Raw genomic sequence first — 14454 nt, 5'->3', positions numbered from 1 at the left:
AATTGACTAGTCTCCCTTTCACTTCCCACGCAGGCGCACTCCTATTCCCCCGCCCACAAAAAAATAACCTGACAAAAAAAGAACAGAATGAAATAAAACTTGGAAACATGAAAGCTTCCAGGAGCAAAAATAATTCACAACACGCGAATAGTGTAAATTAAATGGAAAGCTGTAAGAAAGTATTGTGAACTTTTAGATTCACTGCACTTGGTACAAACATCTCCAGATCATTTTGAATACGTCTGCGCTGTTGCGGAAATATTCCTTGTCTTTGTAACTTTATTTTGTGCTAATAGCTCAAATGCCATAGCGTGAAGCATGCATAGCTGTATGTGTTTAACTGCAGCAGAAAGTACTTTTCTGCAGGGGGTTGATCTCCTGAGCTAGTTTTTTTGCAGCTATAATAGTAAAGACACATGCAGAGGGATTGCATTACAGAACAAAGACACAGCTGTCCATCACTATGTGGTTGTAATGTACCTACACTTGGTATATTGTGTCCAGACCCAAACACCTCATTACAAGGAAGATATTGATAAAATGAAGGAAGGTCAAAGAAGAGCAAGAAAAATAAACAGGCTGGAGGAGAAACTTAGCAGGACTGATACAATGATTTTCATACTTAACATAAATGAATAGGAGATTTGAGGTGAAAGAGGACCTGAATACTATGGGGAAAGTTGGCCAAAGACATTTTATTTTTTAAACAGGCATTAAAAATCTGCTTTTATGAATTAAGAGATTTATTCTTTGTTTCTACTTAGAGAAAAAAATAAACTGTACACACAGACCTCTCTGAACAAATACATCTTGAAAACGGTTGTCACACTGTCTGGAGTGGGTTATGGCAAACCATCAAAAGTAGGGCAGATACCCAAAACTACTGGTATGTTCTATAATTAGATTTCACCAACCCAGTAACAAATGTGAACGGTTGGCTCACTGTAACAATCTTACCGTGGAGTCACAGACAGTCCTTTTGGACTCTCCAGTTTGTTTTGCCACCCAGGCAAACTGGAATTAGTGATAAATGGTCATTTACAGCAAAAATCATAAAATATTCAGGTTGCTCCCACTCCCATGAGACCAATCACTTACCTGAGACTAATTTGTACCTTAGATCTCACACCAAAGACAACGCTGGTAGCCAATCCTATAGTAAACTAATTAAGAAATGAGAGGGTTATTTACAGGTTAAAGCAAGCAACATATGTTCACAAATGAGTTCATTCTATGATTCCAAAAAGATGACAGAGATGTAGTAATCAGACAGCACTGAATGTCTTTTGAAGGCTAACATAGGTTGACCCTGGGAATTTCTGCTTTTTTGTTTCTTAGCTCCAGCCCTTGTAAGTGTCTAAAGAGGGAGGGGGGGGAAAACCTTCTCATGTCAACTGTTCTTATTTCCCTCTTCTAGCATTCAATCCAATGGGACAAGGCCTTCTGCATGTACTTCTCCATGGGTGGATGGGGCAATCAACAATACTTTTCTCTTACAATGGTGGCTACCCACTCCAGCCCTGACAGGGTTAAAACCAGCCCTGGGAGAGAGCTGGAGAGCTGGGAGAACAGCCCAGGCTGAGTGGGAAGTAGGCTCAGCTGAGGCCATGCCCGAATCAGGGCCCAGCTGGCCTTATAAAGGCTTGAGCCAGGCGCTTAAGCAGATAGTCTCTCTCTGAAGGCAGAGAGAGAAGAGCCTGGCTGCAGGGAGTTTAACCAAGTGCCTAGAGTGGAGCAGGGCTGGGGAGCTCTGGCCTTGGAAAGCCCCAGGTTGCAGGCCTAGGGTAAGGCCAACGGGGCACCTGGGTTGCAGGAGGCAGCCCACGGGTATGCAAGGCAGAGGAAGCAGATCCAGACACCCCCCCCTTGCCTGTGATGAGTGGCTGATACACTGCAGTCTGCCCCAGTGAATGGGGGCTAAGTGGTGACTAGCAGTAGCCAAGACTGAGGTGAGGTGGGAATAGGGGGTGGGGGTTCCCTTGGGAGGGGAGACCCTGAGATTGGGGGTTACTGCCAGAGGGGCAGCACCCCCAGAGAAAGGGGCACTGGGGTCCTGGGAGGGACATGAGGGCCAGTGGTAAGGCGGATCACCGGCCTGCAGAGGGCGCTCCGATGGCTGGAGAGCTAATTCCTGACAGAGACCAGCAGGAGGTGCTGCAGGGGTGAGTCCCATTGCTACAGGCCCACTTAATTTTGATAGCCCTCCTGGATAGATCTCCATGCTTATACTGCTAGAACCCATCTGCAGACTTTGACACAGTCGAGCACAAGGTACGTACACAGCATAGCAGGAGTAGAAGGCCCAGCACTACAGTGGCTCCAGTCATTCCCCTTTAGCACAAGTTAGAGAGTGGGGATGGATAACTGCTCCTCCTACTCTGAAAGCCCTCACTTACCGGGTCCCACAGGGATCCATACTATCCCCTCCCCTTCAATATCTACATGAGATCACTGGTAGAGGTAACATGCCATGGGTTTGGCCTGCAACACTATGCTGATGATGTTCAACTATATATCTCATTCTTAACTGATGCAACCACTGCTACTGCTAACATGTCAGAATTCCCACAGGAAATTAGCTTTTGGATGAATAGCAGCTGGCTCAAGATGAACCCTGATGCTGGTCACAAAGGAGAAATGCTTCAAAGACCTGGCCAAAACATCATCACCACCTTCTTACAGCCCCATTCATCCATGTGGTGTGAAGCCTTGGGGTCCTGTTTGACTCTTCGCTAAGCGTGGATGACTAGGTAGCATCAATTTGCAAAAATACCTTCTTTCACTCTAGCTCTCTGGGAAACTTCATCTCTTCCTCCAGGACAAGGCCATGGACGCAGTGATCCATGCGTTTGTTGCCGCCATGCTGGATTACTGCAATTCATTGTTTCTGAAGCTGAATGTGAAGACAATGCACAGGCTCCAGCTGGCACACAATCATAGAATCATAGAATCATAGAATATCAGAGTTGGAAGGGACCTCAAGAGGTCATCTAGTCCAACCCCCTGCTCAAAGCAGGACCAATTCCCAGCTAAATCATCCCAGCCAGGGCTTTGTCAAGCCGGGCCTTAAAAACCTCCAAGGAAGGAGACTCCACCACCTCCCTAGGTAACGCATTCCAGTGTTTCACCACCCTCCTAGTGAAATAGTTTTTCCTGATATCCAACCTGGACCTCCCCCACTGCAACTTGAGACCATTGCTCCTTGTTCTGTCATCTGCCACCACTGAGAACAGCCGAGCTCCATCCTCTTTGGAACCCCCCTTCAGGTAGTTGAAGGCTGCTATCAAATCCCCCCTCATTCTTCTCTTCTGGAGACTAAACAATCCCAGTTCTCTCAGCCTCTCCTCATAAGTCATGTGCTCCAGACCCCTAATCATTTTTGTTGCCCTCCGCTGGACTCTTTCCAATTTTTCCACATCCTTCTTGTAGTGTGGGCACCAAAACTGGACACAGTATTCCAGATGAGGCCTCACCAATGTCGAATAAAGGGGAACGATCACGTTCCTCGATCTGCTGGCAATGCCCCTACTTATACAGCCCAAAATGCCGTTAGCCTTCTTGGCAACAAGAGCACACTGTTGACTCATATCCAGCTTCATATCCACTGTGACCCCTAGGTCCTTTTCAGCAGAACTGCTACCTAGCCATTCGGTCCCTAGTCTGTAGCAGTGCATGGGATTCTTCCGTCCTCCATGAAATCCACTAAGGACTTTGCTATTGATATTGATTTTACAGGGAAAGCACTCAAATATGACAGTGATGGGTGGCAATATTATTAACACATGGCTCGTGGACACTTCCTTTGTCCTCCTGGGTATCCTGGTTTACATCGTGCCTATGGCAAAAGATCTTACCTGTGTCCATCAACATAAGGAGCTCACCTTTTGGTGTCACTAGAGCAATTTCTGTGCTATGCCCTGCTCTGAATCCTGATTGTGAGGCATCCAGTATGTTGGCTAATGTCCCATGTTGTTGGATCTTGGTAGTTACTACTTTCTCAGTTATTTTGCCCAGATATCGCCCACTTATTTCAATGGGTCCATACTCACTGAAGGCAGGTTATAGAAATAGATCGCACAGGTAAGAAGAAAGCCTGGATCTCAGTTCAAAGGAAGTGATGGTGATTTGACCATAACAATTGTGCATTTTGTCTACAGAAAGGGGGCAAGTTGTTTGGTATTTTGCATTATTCCTTGCCGTGGGCTAGGAATGGTTGCTTTCTACACTTTCCTATAAAAATGGGAAAATCGCTTATGCTGTACGTCTAATGTTTGTCCGATGCTGAGATACTCATTCAGTGTAGCTGATTGGAGTGAAATGATGTGAGAGCCTGTGGAGCAATCTGGAATGCTAAAAGTAGGTTCCAATTTCCTGGTGTGATTTAATTTTAAGTTGACAGTCATTTGTATGTATTTGGCATTCTGTGATAGTTTTGTGCCATGCTGTATTTGAAAAGGGGTACCAAAGGGGTACCTGTTATCGTATTTGATTATTGGGAACTGTGTTATAGCTGCTTTAGCAAATCACAATTCTTAGCATTTATGTCACAAACAAACCAATTCCATCCTACCTGTTAGAATATACAATAGGAAGAAAACTGAGTTTAACTTAGCAACAGAGGGTCCTGTGGCACCTTTAAGACTAACAGAAGTATTGGGAGCATAAGCTTTCGAGGGTAAGAACCTCACTTCAAGCCTTGCATCTGAAGAAGTAAGGTTCTTACCCACGAAAGCTTATGCTCCCAATACTTCTGTTAGTCTCAAAGGTGCCACAGGACCCTCTGTTGCTTTTTACAGATTCAGACTAACACGGCTACCCCTCTGATACTTGAGTTCAACTTATTTTTGACTGGAGCCTTGGAGTATTTGCTTTTTATAAATTAACTTTTCCATGGGACTTCAAATTGAAAGTTTCGAATCCCCCTGAGAGACAATCACTTCAGAATTAGGTGATTTTTCCCAGAGGCTATCAAAGGGAAAATGTGGAATTGTAGCATGCCAAACAGCTACGTGTTCTCTCCTGTGTAAAGGCAGCTGTTGAGTTGCCTGTTCTTTCAAACGGAATGTTTCAGTAAGTGGCTGGAAAAAGTTTTCCAGGTTCCCGGCACAGAAAGCGAGAATAGCTGACTGCTGAGGCTGCTGCTGCTGCTCACGTGGCTTTGTGCTCTCCTCTGAGAGAAGGGGCCAATCCAGGAACCCCAAGAGGAGAAATTGTGGAATTTGTTCCTCTGCATTTAAAAATTCAGCTCTGCTTATCAGAGACTGTGGAATGTTCAGCGGGTGACAAATGAGTTCTGAATCAGGGTGGGGACTGTGGAACAAAAACAAATTGAAAATTATTTTTGTTACAGTTGTTCCTCTTTTAGTAGTTAATACTTAATACTTACAGCCATGCAGGCAGGATGAAGGCATTGGCCCAAATGGCAAATGCTTAGGGCCCAGCTCCTGGAGGCCTGTGATGATGCCAGGCTCTCTTCTTTCATTTAAATAAAGAAGAATGTGGTGACAATACCAGCCCGCCATATTTCAGTAAATGAGACCTACCTTCACGTCTGTAGTGCTATCTATAAAGCAGCCTGCAGAGCCATCCCATGTGGTTGTCACCCGGTCTACGTCCCCTGTCTCGACACGGAGAGCGCCGCCTTGTTTGAGCAATATGAGGCATCTGGTGACCCAGATGTTGCTGACCATCTGATCGAATCATTGGACACTGCTTGCCGAGCCAGATGGGAGGAGAAGACCAAGAGGATGAGCTTTACCTGCTCCAGCCACAAGTGTTGGAGTCTGCTTCGACACCTTGGAGCAGCACAGCAGCCACCTGCACTCTGCCAACCCTCAGTGACACCCAACCAGGTAGCTGGACACCTCCTTATAGTGGCCAGAGCACCTTTGGAGAAACAGGTGCGAAGACAAGTGAGGAATGAATGGGGTATGTTTAAACATCTACACCAGATCAGAAGCTGCCCAGAACCATTCACTGGAACAGACACTGGGTAGCATCAAGTGTGGAACAGCTACAGTCTATGGCAACATATCCCCAGAATTCCTGAAAAACCTTGGCTTCCGTTCTCGGCTTTGGCTTGTGAAATTCTTCACCAGGGTCATCAGTGAAGGGAGGCTACCGAAGATATGGCGCACCGCAAAAGTCATTGGCCTCCTAACGCCTGGAAAGGATCCAAGTCAAGCAGCAAGCTATTGTCCCATATCATCATTGTCAGTGTTCTTCAAGGCACTGGAGCGCTTGGTCCTACAGCGCATATTACCTGATGTGGAGAGAATTTTGAGCCCTGACCAAGCCGGCTTTCGCCGAGGCCATTGCACATGCGACCAAGTACTCACGCTGACCACATTTGTTGAAAATGGCTTCCAGAAAAACTTGAAAACAGGTGCTGTTTTCATCAACCTAACAACGGCGTATGATACAGTGTGGTACACTGGCCTGCTTGTGAAGGTAACACGGGTCCTGCTACCTTGGCTCACAGGAGTCATTTAACTGTTCCTCGGTGATAGACAGTTCAGAGTTCATATGGGGGAGAAGATGAGTGCTTGGAGATGACAGAGCAATGGGTTACCCCAGGGCTCTGTGCTTTTGCCAACCCTGTTCAACCTTTGCATCAATGACCTGCCAACAACGGAGTAATGAAAGGTAATTTATGCAGATGACATCTGCTGCAGTACCCAGGCCTGGACATTCCACGAGCTTGATGCCATCTTAAACCAGGACGTGATAAAGTTAGCTGCCTACTGTAAGACTTGGCACCTCCAGCCAAGCGTCATAAAAACAGTCTCCAGTTTGTTCCATCTTTGTCACGCCAGCGCAACCCGAGAACTGATCATTCAGATAAATATTCAGAAGGTGAAGCATGAAGTAGAATCGGTCCATCTAGGTGTGACTTTAGACTGCACACTAAGTTACCATGCCCACCTGAAGAAGACAGTAGCTAAAGTTAAGATGTGCAACAATCTTAGCAAACTGGCAGGTTCGTCATAGGGTGCTCATGCTCCAACTCTGCGGACGTCAGCTCTTGCCACCTTGTATTCGGTGGTGGAGTACTGTGCACCAGTATGGAGCAGATCATCACACATCAAACTGGTGGATATGCAGTTACATGCCGCCATGCGTATCATCTCTGGCACCCTGCATCCGACTCCACTCCCGTGGCTCCCAGTTCTGAGCAATACTGCTGCTCCTCATATCCGATGAGAGAGTGCCACTGGCAAGTGACTGGAGAAAGTACATGCCAACTCAAGCCTGCTGCTGCACAATGACCTTTTTAAACCACCAGCTGTATGTTTGTTGTCACGTCACCCATTATGGTCTCATCCACCATGCCAGGATGTTACGGTGGAAATGCTCTGGCGAGAAGAATCCCCAACCAGTCCCTTATCGCCAACCCCACAATTTGTCTGCCTGGTTTTGACCTGCCCCATTACCAATGGTCCCTGTTGAACAGGTTCTGGACCGGGCAAGGTCTCTTTTCAGCCTACCAGTAACTCTGGAGCCTTCATGACAGCCCTTTGTGCAGCTGTGGCACAACACAGACAATGACGCACATTGTCGATGAATGCCTGCTGACTAGGTTCAGTGGTGGCCTAGAAGAACTGCATCATGCCACTGAAGATGCTAGGTGATTATGAACACGCTAAATAAAAATTTAAATAAATATGCTGTTTCTAGCTCTGGCTGTGAAGAAAAGCTTGTGTGATGCAAGAGCAGCAGTTGGAGTGCTGTTTGCAGAGACCCAGGAAAAAAAATAGCTCTGAGAGGTGTGGACAGGCAGGTCTGTGAATTGTTGATTCTGAAACCTGCTTTGCTGGAGAATTCCTGCCAGAGGCCTCTGAGTGTGGCAGGAGAGGAGAAATGCACAGCATTCCCTGGCCTAGAGTGCTACCCCTGGTCCATGCACCCATGCTCCCAGGCAGATATATCCAAGCTGGTGGGGTAAGTACAGCTGTCTATTTCTGTTGCTTCCAAGGTATGGGGGTATTTCCTGCTGCTGCTCCACGCTCACCAGGGGATAGAGACCGACCCCAGGATTCCTACCTCTCATTTGGGATGAAGGGCTTTCTCTGATCACTCTGGTCTATCTGCCCTCCTCTCTACCACTTACTCTCAACTCTGACCCTTTCTTTCTCTCTCTCTCTCCCTCTCTCTCCAGAGTGAGTGGTGCAATGGAAGCAATAATGAATGCAGAGTGTAGAAGATGATGTGTCTGGCATAGAAACAGCTATAGCCATACCGGATCAGACCCCAGTGGTTCATTTACTTCAGTATTCTGTCTCCAAAAAATCATGAGGGAGATTTTAAAATCTCATTATTTTTAAGACAAATAAATATTGGTACTTTTAATTTGCCTTCTGTGTTTTGAACCTTTAGGGGTAATGTTTTACTACACAATGGTGAAACCTAGAAACTTGCACTCTCTCTCTCTCTTTTTTTTTTTTTTTTTTTATAAAAAGCTGAGATTCTCATGTATTCAAATGATTCCAGGAGCTGGGGCTTTAAGAAAAATAATCAGGATCACAAGTCTCATGATAGAATGATGAGAGTTGGCGATATTGCTTATGCTGTGCAGTACTTACATGACTAGTCCCTATTGCTGCAGTGAGCCAATTTAAGAATAAATGCTACTCAGGGTATGTCTACACTACGGGATTAATCCGAATTTAGATAATTCGGATTTGAGAAACAGGTTGTATAAAGTCGAAATGAGTGCGGCCACACTAGCACAGTAATTCGGTGGTGTGCGTCCAAGTACCGAGGCTAGCGTCGATTTCTGCACCGTTGCACTGTGGGTAGCAATTCCATAGCTATCCCATAGTTCCCGCAGTCTCCCGCGCCCATTGGGATTGTGGGTTAAGATCCCAGTGCCTGATGGGACAAAAAACATTGTCGCAGGTGGTTCTGGGTACAGCCTCACTTCCTCCCTCCCTCCCTCCCTGCATGAAAGCAACGGACGGCAGACAACCATTTTCGCGCCTTTTTTCCTGGGTGGGTGAACACTGCAGACTCCATACCACGGCAAGCATGGAGCCCGCTGAGGTCAAGACAGCACTCATGAATATTGCAAACACCTCGCGCGTTCTCGTGGAGTTTATGCTCAGCCAGGACCAGAAAAACGAGGCGAGGAGGCAGCGGCGGCGGCAGCGCAGCGACAAGCATGATGAGGACATGGACACGGACACGGACACAGAATTCAGTGAAACCACAGGCCCCGGTGCTTTGGAGATCATGTTGTTAATGGGGCAGATTCTATCCATGGAACGCCGATTCTGGGCAAGGGAAACAAGCACAGACTGGTGGGACCGCATAGTGTTGCAGGTCTGGGACGATTCCCAGTGGCTGCGGAACTTTCGCATGCGTAAGGGCACTTTCATGGAACTTTGTGACTTGCTGTCTCCTGCCCTAAAACGCCAGAATACCAAGATGAGAGCAGCCCTCACAGTTGAGAAGCGCGTGGCGATAGCCCTGTGGAAGCTTGCAACGCCAGACAGCTACCGGTCAGTCGGGAATCAATTTGGAGTGGGCAAATCTACTGTGGGGGCTGCTGTGATGCAAGTAGCCAAAGCAATCACTCAGGTGCTGCTACGAAAGTTGGTGACTCTGGGAAATGTGCAGGCTATAGTGGATGGTTTTGCTGCAATGGGATTCCCTAACTGTGGTGGGGCAATAGACAGAACCCATATCCCTATCTTGGCACCAGAGCACCAAGCCACCGAGTACATAAACCGCAAGGGGTACTTTTCAATGGTGCTGCAAGCACTTGTGGATCACAAGGGACGTTTCACCAACATCAACGCGGGCTGGGCGGGAAGGGTTCATGACGCTCGCGTCTTCAGGAACACTACTCTGTTTAAAGGGCTGCAGCAAGGGACTTACTTTCCGGACCAGAAAATAACCGTTGGGGATGTTGAAATGCCCATAGTTATTCTTGGGGACCCAGCCTACCCCTTAATGCCATGGCTTATGAAGCCATACACAGGCAGCCTGGACAGGAGTCAGGAGCTGTTTAACTACAGGCTAAGCAAGTGCAGAATGGTGGTAGAATGTGCATTTGGCCGTTTAAAAGGTCGCTGGAGATCATTATTGACTCCCTCTGACCTCAGCCAAAGAAATCTCCCCATTGTTATTTCTGCTTGCTGTGTGCTCCACAATCTCTGTGAAAGTAAGGGGGAGACCTTTATGGCGGGGTGGGAGGCTGAGGCAAATCGCCTGGCTGCTGATTACGCGCAGCCAGACACCAGGGCGATTAGAAGATCACACCATGAAGCGCTGTGCATCAGAGAAGCTTTGAAAACCAGTTTCATGGCTGGCCAGGCTACCGTGTGAAATATCTGTTTGTTTCTCCTTCATGAAAACCCTCCCCCTTTACTGACTGATTTTCTGTAAGGAACCCACCCTGCCCCTTCCCCCATCTTTCTTTCAAACCAAATAAAGTCACTATCATTTAAAAATCATTTATTCTTTATTAATAGATTAGAAAAAGAGGGAGGGAACCCGGGTGGTATTTGGGAGGAGGATTCCTGGGAAGGAAAAAGCCACAAAGAAAAGGTTAAAAAAATGACAGCCTTTTGCTTGGGCTGTCTACTGGGGTGGAATGGGAAGGTGTACGGAGCCTCCCCCCCCGCGTTCTTACACGTCTGGGTGAGGAGGATACGGAACATGGGGAGGGGGGAGGGTGGAACAGGGGCTGAAGCGGCAGTCTGTTTTCCAGCAGCCGTTCCTGAACCTCCACCAGACGCCGGAGCAGCCCCAGCGTTGCATCCTTCATCCTCTGGTCTTCCTGCCGCCATCTCTCATCTCGATCATCTCTCCTCTCCTCACGTTGGTCCCTCCTCTCCTCACGTTGGTCCCTCCTCTCCTCACGTTGGTCCCTCCTCTCCTCACGTTCACTGACTTCTTTCCTATACTTTGAAACTGTTTCCTTCCACTCATTCAGATGAGCTCTGTCACTCCTGCTGGATTGCATAATTTCAGAAAACATGTCCTCCCGCGTCTTCTTCTTACGACGCCTTATCTGTGATAACCTTCGGGATGGAGGAGGGAGGCTTGAGGAATTTGCAGCTGCTGTAGGGAGGGGAAAAAAGAGAGAATTGTTTTAAAAGCTACATTTTGCAGAACAATGCTTATACTCTTTCACGGTGACCAACACTGTTCACATTACATAGCACATGTGATTTCTGTGCAAGGTCGCATTTTGCCTCTTAATGCTGAGTGCTTGTGGCTTTGCTGCTAGAGATCACAGGTCTGGGCAACAGAATTCGGCTTGCATGCGGCCATGGTAAGCCATTGTTTTACAGCTTCTGCACCCTCCTTTCCCACATACCAAGCATAGCCTGTAGAGTGCTGCAGAAGCCTGGCCAATCTCAGCCAGTTGGGGGGGGGCAGTGTGGGGGGGCTTGTCTGGGCCCCTTCAGGCAAGTAGAGTGCTGCGGTTTTTCTGTTAACATTCAGCAGCACCAGAAAACAAACTAACCCCCCCCCCCGCCATGAATTCTCTGGGATGATCACGGTACCCCTCCCCCCACCGCGTGGCTGGTATCAGGGAAGATCCCTGCAGGCACCAAACTACCCCCCCCCCGCCGCCGACCCCCCCCCCTCGCCATGAATTCTCTGGGATGATCACGGTACCCTCCCCCCACCGCGTGGCTGGTAACAGGGAAGATCCCTGCTAGCCAAACGCGGAAAACTTCAGGGCCAATTTCCCATCTGCGCTTGGCTAACTGCAGGGAAGGATTTATTTTCCGCCACAGGCAAACAGCCCAGTAGGAACGGCCACCTCTGTCCCCTTAATTAAGTTCCCGTATTTCAACCAGGTTACCAGGAGTGATATCACTCTCCTGAGGATTACACAACAAGATAAAGAACGGATGTTGCTTGAATGCCAGCAAACACCGGGACCATACGCTGCCAGGCTTTGTCAGGCAATGATACCAGATTACTTGCTGCAAGCATGGCGTGGTCAAGTGTCCTACCATGGAGGAGGGAATAAGGATGCACTGCCCAGAAACCTTCTGGCAAGGCTTTCGGAGTACCTCCAGGAGAGCTTCATGGAGATGTCCCTGGAGGATTTCCGCTCCATCCCCAGACACGTTAACAGACTTTTCCAGTAGCTACAGACTTTTCCAGTAGCTGAACTGACCGCGAATGCAAAGTCAGGCAAAGTAATCATTAAAAACCGTTTGCTTTTAAAACAAGTTTTATATTTTAAAAGGTAAACTCACCTGAGGTCCCTTCCATGGGGTCAGAGTCTTGGGTACTGGCTTGGGAGGCTTGGGAGGGTACTTCAGTCAGGGTGATAAAAAGATCCTGGCTGTTGGGGAGAATGGAGTGCTGTGTGCTCTCTGCAAGCTCATCCTCCTCCTCCTCCTCTACCCCATCGGCAGAATCCTCAGGCGTCGAGACTATCCCCGACCCAGAATCCACGAACAAAGGTGGGGTAGTGGTGGCAGCCCCCCCCTAGAATTGCATGCAGCTCGGCGTAGAAGCGGCATGTCCGCGGCTCTGACCCGGAGCGACCGTTTGCCTCCTTTGTTTTTTGATAGGCTTGTCTGAGCTCCTTGACCTTCACGCGGCACTGCTCAGAGTCCCTATTGTGGCCTCTCTCCATCATGCCCTTGGAAATTTTTTCAAAAGTTTTTGCATTTCGTCTTTTAGAACGAAGTTCTGCAAGCACTGAATCCTCTCCCCATACAGCGATCAGATCCAGTACCTCCCTCACGGTCCATGCTGGTGCTCTTTTTCGATTATCAGCCTGCATGGTTACCTGTGCTGATGAGGTATCTGTGGTCACCTGTGCTCTCCACGCTGGGCAAACAGGAAATGAAGTTCAAATGTTTGCGGGGCTTTTCCTGTCTACCTGGCCAGTGCATCCGAGTTCGGATTGCTGTCCAGAGCGGTCACAATGATGCACTGTGGGATAGCTCCCGGAGGCCAATACCATCGAATTGCGGCCACACTAACCCTAATTCGAATTGCTAAAATCGATTTTGGCGCTACTCCGCTCGTTGGGGTGGAGTACAGAAATCGATTTAAAGGGCCCTTTACATCGAATTAAATGGCGTCGTTGTGTGGACGGTTACAGGGTTAATTCGAATTAAAGCTGATAAATCCGAATTAAAGTCGTAGTGTAGACCAGGCCTCAGTCTGCACATGGGTGGTAGGCCAGGGCCCACAGTGAGCAAGAAGAAAGAAGGGCAGGAGGGATAGCTTAGTGGTTTGAGCATTGGCCTGCTAAGCCCAGGATTCCAAGTTCAATCCTTATGGGTGCCACTTAGGGATCTGGTCCTGCTAGTGAAGGCAGGGGGCTGGATTCAATGACCTTTCAAGGTCCCTTCCAGTTCTAGGAGATAGGATATCTCCATTTATTTATTTAATTAAATTTGGGCACCCACGCATGTGACATGTAATACAACCCAAACCCCAAAAATATCGCCACACATCTTGCTATCTTGCATTTCTTTATTTCTGCTCACTTCCTGCTGAAAAAATTGCCATGTGTGCAATAATTTGTAGCTTGACGTAAATGCTTGGAAAAGCTAGGGTTTCACAAGCGGAGGCTGGATTTATTTTTGTGCTCTTATGCTGAAAAGAAGAAATATAATGTACCCTTCCCCCTCCTTTTTTTTTTTTTTTTAGCTTTACAAAAGAGGAAGACAGAGCATCACTTCAGACTAAAGGGCACATACACTTACTGGACATACTGGCATATCTGTTTATACTGACGTATCCGATAAATACTAAACATCAGCCTCTTCTGGCTAGAAATTAGAGGAAGTATTTTGTTCCTTTTCAAAAATATGCATTCAGAGTGAGTATGTTTCTTTATTAAAGCTAGATGGTTCCAAAAGATGCCATTTGGGCCAGTCTCCAAGAAAACAACTCTAGATATTGACAATCTGTCTAACCAATTGACCAGGATTCAATCTCTGTCTTTAGGAAAAGTTACCAAGGAGGTTGTGGCAGGGCAATTGTGGCTTTTGTCTGAGTCCCCAAGATTTCTTTGACCTCTGTTGATCGGGCTATAGGAATGAAATAGAAACTCTGCTGCTTGTGTTAGCTCATGATTTCTACCTACTGATGGATGAAAATAAAGTGTTTGTACTGATTCTCTAGATCTGTCAGCAGTTTCTTGAATTGAATCACTTGTGGACCTTAGTAAGGGTGAATGGAGCTGTTCTTGAGTGACTCCATTCTGATCTTTTAGAGAGAATCCAAAAGACAATTGTGGACCATTGTTCTTATGTCCTAAGGGTACTGTCTTGATCCCATAGTGTCTGTCCTAGCAACCTTTCTGCTCAACTTGTGTATATGAGACTGAAGAGTGTGTTGATGAGGAAACATGGGCTGCCAGGCATTCAGTATGTTGATGACATCCTGCTGTACATCTCCATCACCTCTGACTCAGCCGGAACAATGGAACCAATAATTCATTGTTTATACGAATGTGGCATT

The 14454-nt window shown here is 47.4% G+C and overlaps 1 protein-coding gene across 2 annotated transcripts; it reads right to left on the bottom strand.

Moving 5' to 3' along the window:
• Positions 1–10537: 10537 nt before the first annotated feature.
• On the bottom strand, positions 10538–12475 carry LOC128838501 (GRB10-interacting GYF protein 2-like). Of its 2 annotated transcripts, none has more exons than XM_054030745.1 (2): positions 12225–12475; positions 10538–11067 (listed from the first exon to the last, which is right to left on the bottom strand). In XM_054030745.1, exons 1-2 carry the CDS (start codon positions 12238–12240, stop codon positions 10553–10555), a joined length of 531 nt encoding a protein of 176 aa, XP_053886720.1. In that variant the 5' UTR covers positions 12241–12475; the 3' UTR covers positions 10538–10552. The 2 variants fall into 2 exon arrangements, with proteins under 2 accessions (XP_053886720.1, XP_053886721.1); XM_054030746.1 differs by having other exon boundaries at positions 10538–11064.
• Between the last annotated feature and the right edge of the window lie 1979 nt (positions 12476–14454).

The sequence above is a fragment of the Malaclemys terrapin genome, chromosome 5 (genome assembly GCF_027887155.1).
Source record: "Malaclemys terrapin pileata isolate rMalTer1 chromosome 5, rMalTer1.hap1, whole genome shotgun sequence".
NCBI lineage: Eukaryota > Metazoa > Chordata > Testudines > Emydidae > Malaclemys > Malaclemys terrapin.
This window is presented reverse-complemented; position numbering and strand designations above follow the sequence as displayed.